Source organism: Aethina tumida, chromosome 5 (assembly GCF_024364675.1).
Source record: "Aethina tumida isolate Nest 87 chromosome 5, icAetTumi1.1, whole genome shotgun sequence".
Taxonomy (NCBI): Eukaryota; Metazoa; Arthropoda; class Insecta; order Coleoptera; family Nitidulidae; genus Aethina; species Aethina tumida.
In genome coordinates this window covers 25,968,296-25,993,929 of record NC_065439.1, presented here as the reverse complement: position 1 = coordinate 25,993,929, position 25,634 = coordinate 25,968,296, and the positions used below count along the sequence as shown (strand labels likewise).

At 26.6% G+C, this 25,634-nt stretch overlaps 1 protein-coding gene across 1 annotated transcript in view; it reads left to right on the top strand.

Moving 5' to 3' along the window:
• Nucleotides 1-25,634, top strand: part of LOC109601719 (probable G-protein coupled receptor Mth-like 1) — a 68,993-nt gene that overhangs the window by 18,552 nt on the left and 24,807 nt on the right. Inside the window, exon 3 of the mRNA XM_020017990.2 lies at nt 13,019-13,097. Coding sequence (XP_019873549.2) covers nt 13,019-13,097 — 79 coding nt within the window. The remainder of the gene's footprint in view (nt 1-13,018; nt 13,098-25,634) is intronic.

Genomic DNA, 25,634 nt, shown 5'->3' with positions numbered 1-25,634 from the left:
AACGGTTATGGACTATTAATTATTTATTAGTGTTAGCGAAGAATGGTCGATAACCAAATGCCTCAATTAATTAGCTACACGAACAGGACAACGTACAATGAGCTTTCAAATGACCTGAGACAGATTTGTGTATTAATATCCGAGATACAATCAAACATGCCTTTTTTCAATCACGTCCAAGGCAATAATTAAAATTTGACATGTCCCAGCCCACGAGGGCCCAGACTTTCTGTGTAGCGGCAATTTAAGCCGTTTTGTAATTTGGCAACCGTCACTTAAAAGATGCGATCCGTTTCCGATAAGGTCACATCGAATTATCCCAATGAATCACCAATCGAATCGTCGTCGGTCGTATATGTGTTTACCGTTGGAATGTGCTGCGAACCACGTTGGAATTTCTAATATAACCGGGGCCCCCGTTTAGAGATTTAAAGCCTTGTTTGGATTTCCTCCTCGCTACCGTATAATAATACGTTATATTAATTATGTGAAAAAAACCATTGCACCATTACGACGATCATTGGATATCGTTTCGCTTATGAATTATTAATGATGCTGCGGTGGTGCATAATTTAGAGAAAATCGACGTTTGTTGTAAAATCGCCGGATTGAAGACCGATTACGTAATAACATCTTGCGGTATTAATCTATATGTAAATGTGCGTTTAATGAATTTCAATTTGCAACGTCATCGATCACTGCGGCTTGAGTGATCGGCCATCAACGCCGGATCAAGAACTTTGTTGTAACATTAAAATACGTCGTTTATCAGGGACTGCTTTATATAAAACACCAGACGCAGCTCGAAAAACGTATGGGATTTATTTTCGCCGTCGCGACATGAATAATGTGCCGCCAATAAATTTCAAGTTGTCTTAGGCGCCAAAACTCAATTAAAAATTAAAAAAACCTAGAGTGCAGCTCTTAACATTTTTTCCACTTCTAAAACAAATTCGCGACGTACGGATAAATAAATGTTCGCATGCAAAGCGGTGAGTCACACAAACGGCAACGCGATACGGTTCAGCAAAACGTTCAGTTCGATGGGACGAAAGTGGCACATCTTTTTTTCCCAACGCTGAGACAGATAAGTTCTAATGACGTTGAATCAATCGAGTTTACAATTAATTTAAATGCTGGACTTAATGATGGTCATATTTAAATCGGAATTGGAATAGACGATGGCACAAAGGCTTCCATTATTTGAGCAAAGCTTATCTGAAGGTCTGGCGCCTCGACGTCTTATCGCAACAAAGCGGGGTCTATGCTGCCTAATTGATTAATATGCACTTTGTTCAGCCGTACCATTTTTGTCTGTGACAAAAACGCATTGGATGTGGTCAACGTTTTGGAAAACTCGGTGTTATCACCAACCAACGTTCCGAAGGGTAAATTTCCTTATAAATAATTTCGGCACCTTGAACGATATATTTTATTTTGAATAAAAATCAGCCACAACAATCGTCGTACTTGCCTTGCCCCCGAAGACAATGCGATTAAGTGGTTTGTACGACCTTCGTAATATTCGGTGGTCTCGATTCATTTTTCTCGAAACGGCTTGCCTCTCTTGAGAGACTCAAGTGAAAGTTAACCTGCTTCCCAACAGTGTGTACCTGTTCGCCGCCCAAGTTCATCGACCACGACTTAGATATTTTTTTATGAATCACAAGAATGCAACATTGTGTAACGTGATGTTAGGTTAGAGAAAGTTTTCGGTTAAATATCCGATCAATTAACGCACCAGGTTATCGATTTCTTGAGCCCCCACACTTGAATTTCCATCGTGGTGTTGCTAATGAAAACATAACTGAAGAGAGTCTAGGTACCAAAACAAATACACACTCCTTCCCTGTGTTTGCATTTCGAATTTATCGCTTCAGTCGAGCTAACTGTGATGTTTGTTGAGAAAATTATACAGACATCCTAATCAGCCCGTGTTTGATTATGGTGGAGCAGTAGAAGCTACTCACTATGATTTATGAATATTTAAACTTATTGTTAGTGAGTTTTTTGTTATTATAGGACCAATTTGTTTTGGTGATAATGCTACATAATTTTCTGTAAATCAGGAAACGGTTTTTAAAGTGTTGATTGTCAGAGGGGCATTAAACATCAGAATATAAGTAAGCCCTACGGTTACTTCCTGTTATTTTTTTATATTTCATATATTCTATACATTCATGTATTCTGTATATTTTATATATGTTATATATTCTATACATTTTGAACATTTTATATGTTCTGTAGAATCTGTATATTCTGTATATTTTATATATTCTGTATATTTTGTATATTTTGTATATTCTGTATGTTCTGTATATTCTCTATATTCTGTATATTCCATATATTCCATATATCTCATACATTCTATATATTCTATATTTTCCATACATTCCATATACTCCATATATTCCACATATTCCATATGTTTCATATATTCCATATATTCCATATTATTTATACATTTTATATATTTATTTTATATATTCTGTATATTCTATATATTATATACATTTTATATATTCTACATATTCTGTATATTCTATACATTCTACGTATTCTATACATTCCATATATTCCATATTATTTATATATTTAATATATTTATTTTATATATTCTATGTATTCTGTATATTCTATATATTATATATCAATATAATGTGTGTATTCTTTATATTCTGCATATTCTGTATATTCTGTATATTTCATATATTCCATACATTCCATACATTTCATACATTTCATACATTTCATACATTTCATACATTTCATACATTTCATACATTTCATACATTCCATACATTCCATATATTCCATATATTCGATATATTCCATATATTCCATATATTCCATATATTCGATATATTCCATATATTCCATATATTCCATATATTGCATATATTCCATACATTCCATATACTCCATATATTCCATATGTTTCATATATTCCATATATTCCATATTATTTATATATTTTATTTATTTATTTTATATATTCTACACATTCTGGATATTCTATACATTCTAAGTATTCTATACATTCCATGTAATCCATATATTCCATACATTCCATATATTTTATATATTTATTTTATATATTCTGTATATTCTATATATTATATACATTTTATATATTCTACACATTCTGTATATTCTATACATTCTATGTATTCTATACATTCCATATATTCCATATTATATATTTTATATATTCTGTATATTATATATCTGTATATTGTGTGTATTCTTTATATTCTGTATATTCTGAATATTCTTTATATTCTGTATTTTCTGTATATTCTGTATTTTCTGTATATTCTGTACATTCTGTATATTCTGTATATTCTGTATATTCTGTATATTCTGTATATTTTGTATATTCTGTATATTCTGTATATTCTGTATATTCTGTATATTCTGTATATTCTGTATATTCTGTATATTCTGTATATTCTGTATATTCTGTATATTCTGTATATTCTGTATATTCTGTATATTCTGTATATTCTGTATATTCTGTATATTCTGTATATTCTGTATATTCTGTATATTCTGTATATTCTGTATATTCTGTATATTCTGTAAATTCTGTATATTTTGTATATTCTGTATATTCCGTATATTCTGCCTACAATATTCTTTCTTCATTCTATGTTCTACGTTTTGTATTATACATTCTTCATTTATACCAATTTATTATATTCTATTTTCTGTATTAGCACAAAGAAGCTACACACTATGATTTATGAATATTCATTTAAACTTGCCTTGTCGATTGTGTCAGAAGCATCAAACGACAAAAGATGGGACGATCCTTACGCTAACTTGTAGTTATTCTTTCGCAACAACCATTTTTGCTTCTACAATAACAACAGTTAAGCAATTAAACCTGACCAGAAAAACAGTTATCCAGTCATACAGTCGACGAATGAATTAAATGTTAATTGCGGATTTAGCGTTGCAATAGGAAAGTGCAAGAGTTGGTTTTATTATGTCTATATTAATGGTTTCAAGTGATAGATAGTTTAAACGTTTCAACATTACTTTCTAATAAACTTTCTTTCAATTTGTCGCCAGCACGAATTTCAATTAAACCGGCCTAGACAAAAATGCACGTGAAAACCGTGATTTTTACATCAGCCCGTTGATTTTGAATGTCAACCCATCGCAAATCAACTGTTTAGTCGGCGTGTACTTTCTAATTACAAGACCGGCGTTTCGTTGCACTCCAAATAGTTTTGTTCGTGGAGTAAAACGTGCCTCACAGTATGAAGTTTATAGTAAAACAAGTGACCCAATTGCACGACCATTGTCTTTAATATAATATTTGTTATCGCGACCAAATAAGGGATGTGAAAGGTACGGCACACTGGTGCACCTCAATGAACAATAAGTTCAGTAATTAGCGAGTAAATTTTCCAGTTGTGTCGTTCCCATTAATCGGACCTCGATGGTGGACCTTTATAATTATCGAAATCGACGAAGCAGAACTTTCCGGTTCTTCTGAAACCCACATTTAATCGCATAATTACGAATCAGATGAGGGAAAAAATATGTTGAGATCGTCACACTGTCGGTTTATTTTCGTTTGGGGTCTTAACGGTGCCGATATCTGTTGATACTGTCAATTAGGGAAGACGGTGTTGATGGAAATATGACCTTAAAATAAATCCCCAGACTGATAAATCGGGACGGGGTGGCTCGTAAACAATTTTTATTGTGTCTGCTTCAAACCTTTTACAGGATGCTATTTGTTTACAATCGGGTTCCAAATTGGTTGAAGATGTTTCCCAATGAAATAAAAAAATGCTAATTGTAACCGAATAGTTAAGGCATCTGTTTTGTTTGGTCTTGAACAAAAGAACTAACACATTCGTTTGATTATGGTTACTATTACAACTTGAACAGTTAATGTTTTGTTGCTGGTGTAGGTCACGTTCAAGGATTAGAAGTCATCATTCGGAGCTGGGCCATATTCAATTATTCCGAAACGGACACATGTTGAGATTGGAGCTAATTATAGACGTCAGTGAATGGATTTCTTGAACTCATGAATTACTGCCATAAAATTATAACGCAACAAAGACATCCCAAGTCGTACTAATGATTTTTTAAATCAATTTACTACTCTTGGAGACGAGATAAATAGATTGATCGTTAAATAATGAAGCCGTACATTGACATTGTGTCAGAAAGCCCCATTTTGAACAGATAACTTGATGAAATGCAAAGTAAGAGATTAAATTCATAACAGTTCTCACCACTATTGAGCTGAATCACGCCAACTTAACCTTCTGTATGCGTGTTGATCGTTCGTTTTGAAATTGGTATAATAAGAATTTCAAATGCGACCTTTCCGCTAACACGCCGCCAATTAAAGTTTGTAAAAACACTGCCTCGCCCATGATTGCCATTGGTATTTGTATATTCATACCTGTGATATTTGTGGAGACAGAATTATGATCGGGAGCACAGAAAGTTGTATTCCCATCTGATAAATCTCTTCCCAAAATGTATATTAATAATTAGGTTCTGTGGATTCTGTAGATTCTTTAGATTTTTTAGATCCTTTAGATTCTTTAGATTCTTTAGATTCTTTAGATTCTTTAGATTCTTTAGATTCTTTAGATTCTTTAGATTCTTTAGATTCTTTAGATTCTTTAGATTCTTTAGATTCTTTAGATTCTTTAGATTCTTTAGATTCTTTAGATTCTTTAGATTCTTTAGATTCTTTAGATTCTTTAGATTCTTTAGATTCTTTAGATTCTTTAGATTCTTTAGATTCTTTAGATTCTTTAGATTCTTTAGATTCTTTAGATTCTTTAGATTCTTTAGATTCTTTAGATTCTTTAGATTCTTTAGATTCTTTAGATTCTTTAGATTCTTTAGATTCTTTAGATTCTTTAGATTCTTTAGATTCTTTAGATTCTTTAGGTTCTTTAGGTTCTTTAGATTCTTTAGATTATTTAGATTCTTTAGATTCTTTAGATTCTTTAAATCTTTAGATTCTTTATATTCTTTAGATTCTCTGGATTCTTTAGATTCTTTAGATATTTTAAATATTTTAGGTACTTCAAATTCTACATATTTTTTGATGCTTCATTCATATTTTGATTTTAGTGTCATTTATTGTCACCATAAACTCAAATATAATCTTCACCAAACCTATGATATTCTAAAGACTCATAGAAATGATAAGAAGCACACAATGTTGTTTTTTATCTAATGAATTGGAGAAGCCTGTCTTCGCAGAATGTACCGTTCCAGATTAGTTACCATTGTCCGATGATTAAATTACAATTATTCATATAATTATCATTGTTCCAAACGTGATCAAAGTCACGTTTTTTTACTACATTTCAACACTTGACTCATCATTTACATGTTGATTGTTTGAACGATTTTCACGCCCGTACCTGATCAATTTGCGGTTAAAATAAATCGATCGGCGGCGAACAAAAGACCATGTGGGCACCTAACGAAATAAACACTTAAGTCTATTTTAACGCGGGACACGACCGAAATGTTCCCTAACACCTTCCATATTTTAATTAGGTATTTTTTCGTACGTTCAATGTTGGAGTCAAGGTTAATCGGTGATTAATCCGTGGTGGATTTTCGTACGGATTTATTTTTAAATGGGGAACTTAATTGGTTCGGCATCGGGGTTTCAGGGATTTTATAATTGGTCTCGATGTACATGGCGCAGTTCCGTGTCGGCATCTTATTAATTCCCGTTTGTTACACGCGGTTGGCCTCTTAAGGTTTATTGTGTGAGAAGAATTAAATTATAAGAGGTCTGTGACTGGAGCAATTTTATTTTGCCTACTAAATATATTTTATATATAATTTAATAACATTAATTCTATTATGTATTCTAGATACTATATTGAATATTCTGTCATATTTTCTACTTTTATTTTATCAATTTATACTCTATATTCTATGGTATATTAAAAAGCTTATTTGTTCTATATTTTATTTCCTGTATTCTCTATTTTCGATTTCATTGTTTTTTCTTTCTTTATACTCAGTTCTGAAAGCAAAATTCTATATATTATATTCTATATTATATTCTATATTATATTCTCTTATTATTTCATTTTTATTCTAGATTCTATTTTCTATATTAGGTGTCCTGTATTCCTTTTTTTGTCTATTCTCTTTTCTGTATTCAATATTATATATTCTATTTTTACAGGTTCTAAATTTTGTTTCTATAATATACATTCTGTATTCTGTATTTTCTAGACTTTTTTCTTTTCTCCATTACCTCTTCTGTATTTAGTATTCTGTTATCTATATTCTATTTTTTCTTCTATTTTATTAATCTTTTCTTCTATTTTATCATTTTTTTTTTCTTATATTTTATCAATTTTTTCTTCTACTTTATTATTTTTTTAATTTATATTTTTTGTTATATATTCTGTATTCTCTATTTTCTGTTCTCTTATTTTTTCTTTTCTAATCTATATTCTTTATTCCCCATTCCCATTTTATTTTGTATTCTTTATTTTATTTTTTCTCTTCAAATTTTGCCAAATCACATTCTATATTTTTATATTCTATATCTTATATTCTCTCTTATATATTCTATATTTTCTGTATTTATTCAATATTTTCTGTAATCTTTTCTTTTTATATATTCTCTTGTTTTGTTTTTATTTATAATTTTATATTCTTTATTTTATTTTTTCTCTTCAAATTTGCCAATTTACAATCTATATTTTTTATATTCTATATCATCCTATATTCTATCTCATATATTGTGTATTCTATGTATATATTCAATATTTTCTGTAATATTTTCTTTTATATAATCTCTTGTTTGTATTCTTTATTTTATTTGTTCATTTCAAATCTTTGTCAATTTACATTCTATATTTTTTATATTCTATATCCTATATTCTCTCTTATATATTCTGTATTCTCTGTATGTATTCAATCTTTTCTTTATATATTCTCTTTTCTGTATTCAAAATTTTGTATTCTTTATTTTATTTTTTGTTTTCAAATTTGCCAATTTACAATCTATATTTTTTATATTCTATATCATCCTATATTCTATCTTATATATTCTGTGTTCTATGTATATATTCAATATTTTCTGTAATCTTTTCTTTTATATATTCTCTTGTTTGTATTCTTTATTTTATTTGTTCATTTCAAATCTTTGTCAATTTACATTCTATATTTTTTATATTCTATATCCTATATTCTCTCTTATATATTCTGTATTCTCTGTATGTATTCAATCTTTTCTTTATATATTCTCTTTTCTGTATTCAAAATTTTGTATTCTTTATTTTATTTTTTGTTTTCAAATTTGCCAATTTACAATCTATATTTTTTATAGTCTATATCATTCTATATTCTATCTTATATATTCTGTGTTCTATGTATATATTCAATATTTTTTGTAATCTTTTCTTTTATATATTCTCTTGTTTGTATTCTTTATTTTATTTTTTCATTTCAAATCTTTTTCAATTTACATTCTATATTTTTTATATTCTATATCCTATATTCTCTCTTATATATTCTGTATCCTCTGTATGTATTCAATCTTTTCTTTATATATTCTCTTTTCTGTATTCAAAATTTTGTATTCTTTATTTTATTTTTCGTTTTCAAATTTGTCAATTTACAATCTATATTTTTTATATTCTATATCATCCTATATTCTATCTTACATATTCTGTGTTCTATGTATGTATTCAATATTTTCTGTAATCTTTTCTTTTATATATTCTCTTGTTTGTATTCTTTATTTTATTTTTTCATTTCAAATCTTTGTCAATTTACATTCTATATTTTTTATATTCTATATCCTATATTCTCTCTTATATATTCTGTATTCTCTGTATGTATTCAATCTTTTCTTTATATATTCTCTTCTCTGTATTCAAAATTTTGTATTCTTTATTTTATTTTTTGTCTTCAAATTTGCCAATTTACAATCTATATCATCCTATATTCTATCTTACATATGTTTATATGTGTAATATTTTCTGTAATCTTCTCTTTTATATAGTCCCTTCTTTGTATTCTTTATTTTATTTTTTCATTTCAAATCTTGTTCTTTCTTATATATTCTGTATTCTATATGTTCTGTATTCTCTTTTCTTTTCTCTATTCTCTCCTCTTTATTCAGACTTCTTTCTGTATTCTATATTCTATTTTTTCTACTTTTTTATAAATTTACATGTATTCAGAATTATGTATTTTTTTATATTTTTTATACTTATATTTGTATACCTTACATTCTCTATTGTACATTCTATATCCTATTTTATCTCTCCTCTATATATTCTATATTCTGAATTTTGTATATTCTGTATTCTATATGTTGTATTCTATATTCTGTATCTGTCCATGTTTTTATTATTTGACTTCTTCACAGAAAATTTGTTGGTTCCTTATCCCTGCACTGTTTTATCTCACTGCCATTGAGATTCCTTTCTGTAACTAAAATTACGATTTTTATTAGCCGCACTTGAGACGGTTGCGTCGAACGGTCCGACTGCGTAAAAAGTCCATTAGGTCAATATTTACAGATGCAATTATCGCGAGTCCGATTTCCGATCTCAGCGGGCCCAACGATAATATTTACAAACCCCGTTTACCCGTCGACGTCCGCAACGGCCGGACCACTGAAATATCGTCCGCATAAATAATCTTAATGAACTCATTCGGCCGGACGCACTTGCCCACCGGTTTTGATGCATCGTCTTCCCCATGGCGAGGAAGAAAAGTGGACGTCGTCGGTTTTTGCCACCGCAGAAACTGATATTCGATTGACGTCTCCGAAGGGAGACAACTATGTGCTGTAACGGTGTCGTTCCATTAACATTAGGACGTAAATGTCACACTGTGTGTGAGGCTGCAGTTCTAAAATTTGTCGGAGTGATGGGTTAATTGACAGAAACGGGGTTAAAACCATCTTGAATTGATGATGTTTTGGATGTAGCAATCGTCGTTGAATATAAATCATTTCCTACATAAATAAATCCAGTTAACGTTAATGAGGACCTTAAAACACTAATATGCTGATTAATCATAACCATGTTAATGTTGTTTAAAAATAACACTAATGAATGCGACGGACACACTTTATATTTACAATTAAAATGGTTAAAGAAACTTTCAGAATATTAATCGGGAAGTTAGTACTATTTAGTCCAAATCCTGTCTATTATATAAAATACTCATTTAGTGCTTCCTCTTTGCTTAATTAGTATTCATCTACAAAAGTATTAAAGCTGACCGCATAGATTATTCAGGTCCATAAACAATTTATAATTAATACCAAATTTCGTTTGGTGATTTGTTATGTGCGATAAACTTTTATCGCCTCTAATTACTTTTACTTCGTGGGCGGTCCGAATAATTACGATAAGAACTTTCTTTAATTACTGAAAAATGTTAAAATTTCTCCTAGAATTTTTACACTTACAACTATAAACAATGGAATATCATTAATAACAATCTCCGTGCAAAATTATTTAAGTGTGTTGGAAGCATGGCATTTAAAAACGAACAAAACATATTGCGTACGTTATTTTAAACGTTCACGTTGATATTTAAATAAATATTTGAAATTCCCTTCTAATGATTTTAAAATTGGAGGTTTGGAATACGGGTTTTTTTCTATTTGCAACAACATTAGCATTTTTAAACACGGATCCATTAGATTTGTAAACACAATATTGAAGTCAATAATTATTTAAATAATAATTTAAATGCAAAACATATAAATTAATTTAAGTCATATAAATAATTCATCTAATCAAATCTGAAAATGTTTTAGATGTTAATATAAAATATAAAATAGATAAAAATTCAAATATTACATAAATAATTCATTTAATCAAATACAAAATTATAGTTATTAATTTTAGTATAAGGTATAAAAAATACGTAAAAAATTAAAAATAAATAAAAAATTCATAAAAATACGAAATTAAAAAATTATGAAATATAAAATATAGAAAAAAATATAAAAAATATAATAATCATAAATAATTCATTTAATCAAAATCAAATTAAATGTTTTAGATATTATTATATATTATAAAAACTAAAAAAAAATATATAAAAATAATATTATTATTTTATAAAAATTGAAGAATGTTTCAAACATATATATATATATATATATATATATATATATATATATATATATATATATATATAAAAATATAAATATGAAAGTCACAAAAATAATTTGTGTAATAAAATACAAAAATATTTTAATAGCCAGTTTAAATTATAAAATGTATAAAAATTATGCAAAAAACATTTTAATATCCATAAAATTTATAAAAATAATATATAATAAAAAATACATAAATATAAAAATCACAAAAATAATTCGTTGAATAAAATACAAAAATGTTTTAAATATCAATTTAAAATATAAAATGTTTAAAAATTATAAAAATGATTTAAAAATTCATAAAAAATATATAAAAAGTAGATACAAAAACGTAAAAAATATATAAATAAAAAAATTTAATAAAATACAAAATGGTTTTAAATGTCAATTTAAATTATAAAATATATAAAAATCATAAAAAATACCTAAAATATATATAAAATGTATAAAAATAGAAAAAAACACACAAAAAAAAAATAAAAAAATTATATAAATAAATAATATAAAAATGTTTTAAAAATACATAAAAATATATATAAAAAATATGTAAAATGTAGATAAAAATATACAAAAAATACATGAAAGTAGTTAAAAACATATAAATATAAAAATAACATAAATAATTCAGTTAATAAAATACAAAGATGTTTTAAATGTCAATTTAAGTCAAAAAATGTATAAAAAATATATAAAAGTAGATAAAAATATATAAAAAATATAAATATAAAACTACAAATACAAAAATAAAATTAATAAAACACAAAAATGTATTAAATGTTAATATAAATTATAAAATGCATAAAAAATATATTTAAAAATGCACAAAATATATATAATAATGTATAAATATAAAAATCACAAAAATAATTGATTTAATAAAATATATAATTATAAAAAATATTTAAAAATATATTGTGTTGTTGTAATATCACATAAATATAAAAATAACAAAAATAATTTATTTAATAAAATATAAATATATCTTAAATGTCATTTTAAAGTATAAAATGTATGAAAAATATAAAAAGTAGATAAAAAATATATAAGAATACATTAAAATACGTAAATATGAATAAAATGTTTTAAAAATACATAAAAATATATCAAAAATTGTTTAAAAAATATGTAAAAAGTAGACAAAAATACATAAAAAATATAAATAAAAAAATCACATAAATAATTTAATAAAATACAAAAATGTCTTATATGTCATTATAAAGTGTAAAAAAAATATATATAAAAAATATAAAAATAGGTAAAAAATATAAAAAAATACATGAAAATACATAAAAAATATAAAAATATAAAAATCACATAAATAATTCATTTAATAAAAAAATGTTTTCAATTTAGTTAAAAAAGTTAATAAATATATAAAAATTATAAAAAAAGTTTTAAAAATGCAAAAATATACAAAAAATAAATATCACATAAATATAAAAATAACAAAAATAATATGTATATACAAATATAAATATTTGATATTATTTGAATTAAAAGTCATTTGAAGATTTTTTATTTGCTTTTTTAAAATATTAAAAGTTTAAAAATATATATAGAGATAATTTTTGAACTTTTTAATAATAGATAATTAATAGATGCTGATAAGATTTTAATTTTGCAATGCAAATGTTGTTACCGACAAATATATTGTGTTAAACTTGTAACAGTGTAACCTTCGCAGCGCATTATCCTTTTCCTGCTTAAATTTAAATGAATTAAAAAGAAAAAGCGAAGCATAAATTATTAACACGGCGTTTATGTCTGTAAAATTATCGCCCAAAGCAAAAATTACTAACTAATTAAATAAACTGCGGGTGGTTTGACGAACAGGCGAATTTATTTTGTACTTTGTTCCAGCTGCCGCAATGCACTTCCTGTTCTTGGCCGCGTTTTTCTGGCTGAACACCATGTGCTTCAACATCTGGTGGACCTTTAGGTGAGTTTTGCACTCTTTTTTATTATTGTTGCGTTCGCAGAAAATCCGTTTTGTCACCGTTTATTTGAAGCGAAGCGGCACTGCAACTATAAATTATGCTTCCATACGTCCGAAGCTCGAGTGTTTTTATGGTTAATTGAAGTCGCGACGTCAGGACGATTATAAAAACATTAAGTCAAGGCAGAATAACTTTTTATATCTTCCATTCTAAAGAAAGAACATTTTGTTGTTTCATGGACGACTGCAGTGCCATTCATTTTTATGGCCTATTCTCTCGTAATTGCAAATCTGCACTTCGTACGGTGCACCGTGAACGGCTGAACGGCTTACGAAGTGGCGACGACACGTTAATTGCCAAATATTTTCGAACATATCGCGATCCTTGTGCCGAATATTCACGTGTTAATCGCACCAGATCTTTCACTTGGCTAATAATGTAGTCGGCAATCAGTCTAATTGCCACAAACAAACTTCGTGCCCCAGTTACGGATCGAAATTAATGAAAGTTACGGATTAACTGTGGCTGCGATTAACGCGTGTGGGTTTCGTAATCGCATTAAATCTCCGAATATTAATCTCGTGTGATTCACGACTTTCGATTTCGACGAAACTAGATGACCGTGTTTGTTTTGCTCAGTCACAAACTGGTTTGATTTAATTTCTTGAATTTTAGCTTCGTTGACCAAAGGACGAATCTGAATAATTTTGACGGACAATGAGTCGGTTGACCATCGCGGTTTCCTGTCTTAGGCAAATTTACTGTTGTCATAAATAAATAATAATTCGTAGTAAATGCATTATTATACATACACAATTTAACATAATATCTTCCAGTTAATAATAGAATGTTACTCATGCATGTTTGTCCCCTGATTACTAATTTTTATAGACAATCGACGTCTGGCTAATCTTTAAATTCATCATTGCTTGAACTAATTTTATTGTAAGTGATCAGATTAAAGTTTATTAACCGTTTCATCTATCATTTACAATTATCCGTACAACTCTATCTATTCTCTCTCACATTTTTTCTTCGGTTTAAATTATTGTTTGTAACGGTTCTGGGTTTTTAGATATAAATAAACGATCGTCGGCTTCCTTCATTTTCGATTAACTGTTGCAACTTAATATATTTTTTTATTGTTCCTTTTTCCCATAATTTTGAATATATTAGCTACCGGAAAAAGTAATTTACGTTTTTAACGTTTAATTTTAAATTTTTTCCTACGTTCTACAAACAAATTCATGGCGTGAGGAAAAAAATCTGGGTTCTCAGTACTGAAGATTAACCTCAGTTTTCACCTCCTTTTTATTAAACCGTTTATTATGTAAAAAAATTGGGCAATGAGAAAAATAAATATTCGTCAACTAGAGAAATATCTGGACTATGTGGTGGATGAAGTAAGGTTTCTTCACTGGCACATGTTACAGGAATAATCTCCATTTGCCACTTTTAAAACCAAATGATTTTTGAGCTCATAAAGCTCATAATTTTGAATCAGTCAAAAAATACTTTTAATGATGGCGGAATACAATATAAAAATAAATAAATCGTAAAATTATTTTTTCCAGTCTCCAATATTTGTGTTGCATACTTTATTTTGTTTATTTTAGAGACATTTTGTATAACTTTAATTTATATAAATGATTATGACAGATAAATTTCGAAATAAATTCTTAGAAATATATAAGCCTAATTATCTAGATAATTATCAAAATTTAAGAGATATCCAGATGACTATTAATATTTGATAAATTCAAAACTATTATTTTATTTATTTTAAAGAGTTTTTACATTTTTTTAATTAATATAATTGGTTAAAACATTATGATAATTAAACCTATAAATTTTTTATTAACATGGTAAGGAATCTGGAAGCCAAATTACATGAATAATTAACAAAAATGAATAATTATTTTAATGATTATCAATTTTTAATATATTTACAATCATTATTTTATTTCTTTTTAAGATATTTTCTATCATTTTGATTTATATAAATGATTAACAGATAAATTTCGAAATAAATTTCTTATCAAAAATATAGAAGCCTAATTATCCACATAATTATCAAAAATTAAGAGATATTCAGATAACTATTAACATTTTATAAATCCAGAACAATTGTTTTGTTTATTAGGAAGGGTTTTTGTATTATTTTGACTAGTATAATTAGTTACAATATTAAGACAAACAAACCTAGAAATATTCTGTGAATATCGTAAGAAAGCTTCATCGTACGAATAATGAATAAAAATGAATAATTATTTTAATGATCATCAAATTTTAATATATTTACAACCATTATTTTGTTTATTTTTAAGATATTTTGTATCATTTTGATTTATATAAATGATTATAATAGATAAATTTCGAAATAAATTTTTTATCAAAATATAGAAGTCTAATTATCCACATAATTATCAAAAAAATATTTGATAAATCCAAAAATATTATTTTGTTTATTTGAAAGAGTTTTTGTATTATTTGATTAATATAATTAGTTACAATATTAAGACACACTAACCTAGAAGTATTCTGTGAATATCATAAAAAATGTAGAAGTTTCATCGTACGAATATTGAATAAAAATTAATAATTATTTTAATGATCATCAAATTTTAATATATTTACAATCATTATTTTGTTTATTTTTAAGATATTTTATATCATTTTGATTTATATAAATGATTATAACAGATAAATTTCGAAATAAATTTATCAAAAATATAGAAGCCTAATTATCCACAAAATTATCAAAAATTAAGAGATATTCAGATGACTATTAACATTTGATAAATCCAGAACTATTATTTTGTTTATTTGGAAGAGTTTTTGTATTATTTTGATTAATATAATTAGTTACAATATTAAGACAAACAAACCTAGAAATATTCTGTGAATATTATAAGAAATGTAGACGCTTCATCGTACGAATAATGAATAAAAATGAATAATTATTTTAATGATCATCAAATTTTAATACATTTACAACCATTATTTTGTTTATTTTTAAGATATTTTATATTATTTTGATTTATATAAATGATTATAACAAATTTCGAAATAAATTTCTTATTAAAATATAGAAGCCTAATTATCCAGATAATTATCAAAAATTAAGAGATATCCAATTGACTATTAATATTTGATACATCCAAAACAATTATTTTGTATATTTGAAATAAAATTTCTGATTAATATAATTAGTTACAACATTAAGACAAACAAACCTAGAAATATTCTACTATATTAGTAGAAATCTAGAAGCCTAATTAATTACACAAATAATAAATTAATAATAAATTAAATTATTTTAATATACAATTTAATACAATACGTTAAAATATATATAAAAAATGATTCAAATGAATCGTCAACCCAAAACGTAAATTACTTTTTCTAGTGCTCAATATTTGTGCCCATTTTCATTCATTTTTGACTTCTATAGCTGTTATCTTCCCCATTCATTTCCGATAGACATCTCGCAATTTTTGCCATGTTCCGTAATATGTTCACCACATACACATCGATACATGTTTATTAATTAGTCGGTTGGCAAATGGCTCTAAGCCGTGGTCCATAGCAAATGATCACGCTACCGAGATTAAGCCCGGCTCGTAAGTCGCCGTGAGAGTTTCTAATTTATGTCCGCAATTATTAAGATTAATCTCTAAAACGCAATTGAATTATTGGAAGTGTTCGTCGTTCGGTCCTGTGGCCACCGACCGGCGGTGGTCTTCCGCCAACAGTCAGGCTTCCGCGGCCACGACCGATCCTTCGGTATCCCCGCGAATAATTCCACAATTCACGTCCCCAATCTGAATCTCATGTTGGTTATTTGTTTATTCGCTGTCCGACGTCGTCGTGTCGAACTCTATTAATAGTTAATATTTGTTGCATGTGTGAATGGAACTAATAATAACTGTTAGTTGTGTATTCCGTGTTTGACACAAGCTTTATAAATAAACAGGACGAATAGTAAATAATACACCACTCGAAAAAAAAAAAAAAAATAAGATTTACTCGTATAACGTAAAACGTAGCAGATGGCGTCGATTTAACTATTTCTGCCGATTTGTTTAATAAAAACAAATCGAACGTCGAAATAATTTTCAGATATTTATGATATTTATTAGTCGTATCCAAAAATATAAAGCATGTGGCAAGGTCTCTATTTTCAACGGGTCCATCGTGGATGTCGATAATTTGTGGTGTTTTCCACGAGGTTTTCGTTTGATAAACCAATTTATGAGACGCATGTGCATATTTTATACACATTTGCATCCTGGACTATTAACTAACGTACAAACGGTTTTTTAGTTAAATAAACAACGTTATAAAACTTACCGCGTTTATTAAGTCACAATATGAGATAATGGACATGATGATTATGACGTGGTTTAAAAAAAAAAAATTAGCATCTTATAATCATCAGATAAACTTAGAAATAGATTGCTAATAAGAAATATTGAAGACTAATTATACGTGTAATTATCATTATCTACATGATATCTAAATCAATTTTTAGTATATTCAGATCTATTATTTTGTTTATTTTAAAAAGTTTTACATTATTTTAATTACTATAAATGGTTGCAATATTATATTAAAGAAACTTAGAAATTAACAAAAAATATAGAAACCTAGTCACTCGTATAATTATCAGAAATTAATAATTATCAAGATACTTATCATTTTTTTATACATGCTCACTATTATTTTGTTTATTTTAAACAGTTTTTTCGACTTTTAATTTATATAAATGGTTATACAAAATTATAAAAAGCAAACCTATAAATATTTTATTAATAAAAATTAATAATTTTCTAGATGATTATCAAATTTTAACATATTCAGACTGTTATCCTGTTTATTTTAAAGAGTATTTCTTCATTTTAAGTAATATAAATGGTTATACAACATTATAACAAACAGATCTTAAAATATATTGTTAATAAGAATAATAGCCTAATTACTAGTAATCTTATCAAAAATTATTAATTATTTACATGAATATTAAGTTTTGACATATTCAGACTATTATTCTGTTTATTTTGAAGAATATTTCATCATTTTGATTAATATAAATGATTATACAACATTATAACAAACAAATCTAGAAAAATATTGTTAATAAGAAATATAACAGCCTAATTATTCTTATAATTATCAAAAAATTATTAATTATCTAGATGAATATCAAGTTTTGACATATTCAGAATATTATCCAGTTTATTTTGAAGAATATTTCATCATTTTGATTAATATAAATGATTATACAACATTATAACAAACAAATCTAGAAAAATATTGTTAATAAGAAATATAACAGCCTAATTACTCTTATAATTATCAAAAAATTATTAATTATCTAGATGAATATCAAGTTTTGACATATTCAAAATATTATCCAGTTTATTTTGAAGAATATTTCATCATTTTGATTAATATAAATGATTATACAACATTATAACAAACAAATATAGAAAAATATTGTTAATAAGAAATATAACAGCCTAATTACTCTTATAATTATCAAAAAATTATTAATTATCTACATGAATATCAAGTTTTGACATATTCAGTATATTATCCAGTTTATTTTGAAGAATATTTCACCATTTTGATTAATATAAATGATTATACAACATTATAACAAACAAATCTAGAGATATATTGTTAATAAGAAATATAACAACCTAATTACTCTTATAATTATCAAAAAATTATTAATTATCTAGATGAATATCAAGTTTTGACATATTCAGAATATTATCCTGTTTATTTTACAGAATTTTTCATTATTTTGATTAATATACATGGTTACATATAATTATAACTTAAAAATAATTACTGGTATAATACCAAAAATTAATAATTATCTAGATTTTTGACATATTTAGGCTATTAACATATTTATTTAAAAGATTTTTGTATCATGTTAATTATTATAAAAGGTTACATAAAAATATAAGAAACCAACCTAAAATTATATAAATAATAAAAAATATTTAAACCTAATTACTCCCAAAATTATCAAAAAACATCATTTCATTTCAATTTCAAATTTGATACATACCTATTTGGTCTCTTCTGTCGTTTATTTCAAATATTTCAAAAAATTTTGATTTATATAAGTGATTAAAAGATTATAAGAGACAACCTAAATTATTATTAATTTTTTAAACAATTAACATTTAATACATTTAACGATTTCTTAGACGACTTTTAAGAAATTATTGATCAACCTTGACATAATTATTATTTAATAACCATCAAGCCATAAATATAACAACAATTATTAACTTTATGACCGAAATGTGATAGTTCAAGAAAGAACAAAACTTGTAATTTTACTAATTTAACCTCCATATGAGATAAAGTTGTGCCGTTTGTAAATTTAGGTGTAAAACAACGCGAACGTCCCGTCGACTCTTCCACATTGACACGTACGCTGAAACCATTTATTTTCTGCACTGAAAATAGATGCACGCTCATTAGCATTTCCTCGAATGACTCGAATATTAAGCCTTTTGTCCGTGAAACGATTCGATTAGTGCGTTTCGCACCAGTCAAACACACACATCACGAACATTGATGGACGTCTTCATAAACACGCGCGTGTGTTTATGGAATCCGGTTCGAATCGGAAGACATTAAATTAAAATAGAAACGGCGAATCGTACGAAATGTAAAACAGGACAAACAAACAGAATTGTTTACGGACGGACGGAAATTTTACACGAGCCTCGAACAGAATCAATTAACAGACACAGATTAATTGCGCACTATCGACTTTCTGATATCTGTTTGTCACAAGCACATTGCCAAACGGCTGAGGCGTTTTTTGCACTTGTTTGCAGCCAGATCGCCGCGTTGGTCGTGTGATGTTGAACAGCGTTTGGTTAATTGACAAGTGTTGCCCCGCTTTAAAGGTCAATAAAAACATTTGGGTATCAATATGGGTTTATTATTGAGTTCGCGCTTTTGAAACGGAGGCTAATTCAGACATAAAACAGCTGCCGACAGTGACACGTCTTAATTTATCGGAGGAAATTCCGTTTTACGGTTTTTCCTCATTCCTACACGACGGGGATCTGTCAGACGTAAGTGTCTGCCTCGCTAGATTTATCGGTTATCTAACGTGAAGTTACAAATTGTCGATAGTAATGATCTTTACATGTAAAACGCAGGTTTTTTTCCCCCCACGAGATAAAGGAGCCGTAACACACATATTTTGCAATGCAGTAAAGCTGTTTATTAACAATAATTGTTTATCTATGTACAGATGTTCCTCGGGCCTTTGAGAAACGCCGAAGAAAATAATTTTATCGGCGGCAAATTAATTTCGCTAAGTAGTGCGAAAACCGATAAAAACGGCATCCGTCGATATTTTCGCAACAAATCATCTTTTACTGTTTCGCCGGCGTCTTTGTGCGACCGCGATCGCTGTGCTATTTTCAATTAGCGATTGTTAATTGAAAAGTTCATAGGTCCGATTTGTTTTCAGATGTTTGTTTGATTTTGGTGTGCAGATGTTGCAAATTTTATTACTTATTTTCGATACGGTTTACTTTCAATTACGCCGAACGTGCATAACAATTTTATATGGAAATTTTACTGATGCTGATGTGTACCAAGTATGGTTGAAACTTATTACATTTTTATGGCTGACTATTACTAAATCGGTAAAATACTAAAATAATGTTAGGAAGCAAAAATTCCTCATGTAATTGAATGTTATTTATTACAAAATATTTAATTACAATTTTCTCTGATTAAAAAAATGTATTGCAAATATATTAAATTATTTTACCAGTTAGATATATTAAAGGGTCTTCTGTTTAAATTTAAAATTAAATATAAAAAGGATTTGAAGGATTGATTTAAGCGAATGAATATTCAAATATTACAACTATTTTAACTCTAATATAAATAATTCATCAAAGTATATTAATACATTCGAATATTCAAAAATCCAATAAATCTTGTATTTTTAAAATCCACTTCAAAATTATTAAATGAAAAAAATATTCGAATATTTAATTATTCATTCAAATTAATAAATATTAAAATATTAAATTATTTTAACTCTAATAGTTTATAAAAGCTTCTCGTAATATTTCAGTTCAGTTTATTTAAATAAACATCTGAATATTTGAATAATTCATCTATTCAATTTAAATGAATGAATAAATATATACAATATTAAAATTCAAGTTGAAAAAATTCGAATATTTTCAGTATTGTTTTAAATAAATGGATTATTTTAACTAATATTCGAATATTAGATTAATTAATTCGAATTTTCAAATATTCATTTAAATTAATGAATATTGGAATATTAAATATTATTTTAAAGTAATTTATAAAGCATATTGAAATACTTTAGTATTATTCATCCATTTAAATGAATATCAGAATATTGGAATATTAAATTGATTAATTTAAAATTAAATATCAAACCTCCATTTTCACAATTCCAATTAGAATTTCTTTCGAATTTTATAAAAAGAACAATTCAAATTTTCGAAATTAATTTTATTGTGAGGTTCTAATTATTCAAATATTCATATATTCATTTAAATTAATAAATAAACGATTATTAAATATTTTTTGACTAAAATAATTTATATATAAGCCTATTGATATATTTGAGTATTCATTCATTTAAATGAAAATCTGAATATTCGAATATTACATTAATTAATTCGAATATTCATATATTCATTTAAATTAATGAATATTGGAATATTAAATATTATTTTAACTAAAGTAATTTAAAAAAGCATATTGAAATATTTTAGTATTATTCATCCATTTAAATGAATATCAGAATATATGAACGTTAAATTGATTAATTTAAAATTAAATATCAAACCTCCATTTTCACAATTCCAATTAGAATTCCTTTCGAATTTTATAAAAAGAACAATTCAAATTTTCGAAAATAATTTTATTGTGAGGTTCTAATTATTCAAATATTCATATATTCATTTAAATTAATAAATAAACGATTATTAAATATTTTTTGACTAAAATAATTTATATATAAACCTATTGATATATTTGAGTATTCATTCATTTAAATGAAAATCTGAATATTCGAATATTACATTAATTAATTCGAATATTCATATATTCATTTAAATTAATGAATATTGGAATATTAAATATTATTTTAACTAAAGTAATTTAAAAAAGCATATTGAAATATTTTAGTATTATTCATCCATTTAAATGAATATCAGAATATTTGAACGTTAAATTGATTAATTTAAAATTAAATATCAAACCTCTATTTTCACAATTCCAATTAGAATTCCTTTCGAATTTTATAAAAAGAACAATTCAAATTTTCGAAAATAATTTTATTTTGATGTCCTAATTATTCAAATATTCACATATTCATTTAAATTAATAAATATTCAAATATTAAATATTTTTTTTGACTAAAATAATTTATATATATGCCTATTGATATATTTGAGTATTCATTCATTTAAATGAAAATCTGAATATTCGAATATTACATTAATTAATTCGAATATTCATATATTCATTTAAATTAATGAATATTGGAATATTAAATATTATTTTAACTAAAGTAATTTAAAAAAACATATTGAAATATTTTAGTATTATTCATCAATTTAAATGAATATCAGAATATTTGAATGTTAAATTGATTAATTTAAAATTTAAGTATCAAGTCTCCATTTTCAGAATTCCAATTAGAATTACTTTAAAATTTTATAAAAAGAACAATTCAAATTTTCGAAAATAATTTTATTTTGATGTTCTAATTATTCAAATATTCACATATTCATTTAAATTAATAAATATTCAAATATTAAATATTTTTTTGACTAAAATAATTTATATATAAGTCTATTGATATATTTGAGTATTCATTCATTTAAATGAAAATCTAAATATTCGAATATTACATTAATTAATTCGAATATTCATATATTCATTTAAATTAATGAATATTGAAATATTAAATAATATTTTAGTATTATTCACCCATTTAAATGAATATCAAAATATTTGAATATTAAATTGATTAATTTAAAATTAAGTATCAAACCTCCATTTTCAGAATTCCAATTAGAATTCCTTTCGAATTTTATAAAAAGAATAATTCAAGTTTTCGAAAATAATTTTATTTTGAGGTTCTAATTATTCATTTAAATTAATAAATATAGGAATATTAAATATTTTTTTGACTAAAATAATTTATATAAAAGCCTATTGATATATTTGAGTATTCATTCATATAAATGAATAATTGAATATTTGAATATTACATTAATTAATTCAAATATTATATTTTTATTATATTGTTATTCGAATATAATTTAATTAATTGAATATTCGTATATTCATTTAAATTAACAAAAACTTGAAATATTTGAGTATATATATATATGAAATATTTGACTATTTTTTATTCACAATATTCGAATATTAAATTAATTATTTTAAAATTTAAGTATCTCACTTCGAATACTCGAATATATATTTGATTTGATTCATTTTTCTTTTTGGTTTCGAATTATTCGAAACATTTGCTTATTATTAAACAGTTATTGGTATTGAAAATTCAAAGTATAATGTTATTCTACTTTCAAGACAAAACATGGTACGTATCAATTACACATTTACATTCTTTTTTAAGCTACAGAGTAATCGAAACGAAGAAAGTGAAATTGTTTCTCCAAACACATCATTATTCCCAGTAATTACAGTTCGCAGCGTGCAATCGACCGAGTTCCCGTCGACTCCAGCCGCTCCATCTTTTTTCAGTAACAACAGGTCCAGATCTTCGACAATAAAAAAACCCCGCCCGTTAATTACGAAGCGATTATGAATTTGTGCAGCGTAATGGTAGTCCAGCCGGGGAATAATTAAAGCAAGATAAGTGATTTACGGATGCTGCAGGTGATGCGAGAGGACTTAAGTCCGGACCGCGTCGGATTCAGTGGACAACCAACCGTTTGGTAACCTGCCAGGCCACGATGGATCGACGGCGGCACCGGTCGAAAATAAAATCGACGGCCGGATGAAAAGGGCAGACATTTCGAGACGGAATTAACACAAAACTTAAAAAAAAAAAACAAAATCCGCAGCATTCGCTTGGCATTAATTACTTCGCTAATCAAGTATCGGATTTCGAAATCGTTCCCATTAGCCGCCTTATTGGCGTATGCGATAAAATCCATCGAAGCCGTACCGGTTCCAGATGCAATTCCATATGGGAGCCCGTAGTCTAGACTGGTCGTTAAATATGGCACATTCGGGCCGCCGCCGTATGATTGATAATGATCGACGGTCTCGATTCGAGCCATCGAAAATGATTAAATCGCTGCCCATCTGGGTCACAAGGTTGGTGTACATGTACAGTCATCAGCAGAATGGCATTACCACCCTAAGGTCGAGTTTCGTTTGCGACCTGAACAAGCGGGCTCGCATAAATTATCCCAAAATTTACATTTATTTGTATTTTAGTAGGTAAGTAACATTTTGTGTGACCATCTTAACGCAATAATTGTAGAATACTTCTGTAAATTTAAAGTTTTTGGAGTAGATGTATAATTATATTATTATAAATTTATTATTTATAAATTTACATCGTATGATTTACAATATATTTTGTGCATTTATTTCTGATATTAATAGATGAAATAAAATAACTAAATATAAAGCAAAATATATAGTTATTTATTATATAGTTTTATTAAATAAATATATTAATAATATAAATAAAATTAAAAACGTGTGTAGCCGCCATCAGCGGCTATTACGGCTTCAAAACGATCCCTCATTGAATTAACAATATTGTGACAATAGTTCCGTCTTCGCAAACCTTCCCATATGTGGAGGCAATGCTGATACAGGTCTCCAGGCGTTCGTTCGTTGTGGTTCTCCCACATCTGCATCATGAGCCCCCAAAGGTTTTCGATTGGGTTAAGATCCGGTGACCTAGGAGGCCATGGTATTCTGTTTATCTCTCTGTGGGCCGCAAACCACTCTCTCACAATACGAGCTCGATGAATGGGGCAATTGTCGTCAACAAAATTAATTACCTCCATATCATCGGCCGGGTAAAGTGTACGAACGGACGGCAACATAACGTTATTAAGAACGTCCAAATAATGACCAGAATTTGCTCTGGATGGCAGAACAATCAGTTCTGCCTGGACCTGCATGGGTTATACGATTTTCTGTTGAATAATTTCGGATCCACCGTCTAACAGTGATTCTCTAAAAATTGTTGAGTTATATATATTTTAAATATGAAACGATATAATTGGAAGTATCTGATGATCATTATACATGTTATATTCCTATTCTCTTAATAAAGTTTTGTATATATTTTACTTACCGAAATACTAAGTTCTCGAGCTATTTGAGATATATTATATCCTTCATCACTGAGGAATATAATTCTCATACGTGTCTCATCATCTATATTTCTTTGCATTTTAGGATTTGTGGTGAAGCTCGTGTTAAAGAAAACTCTGAAC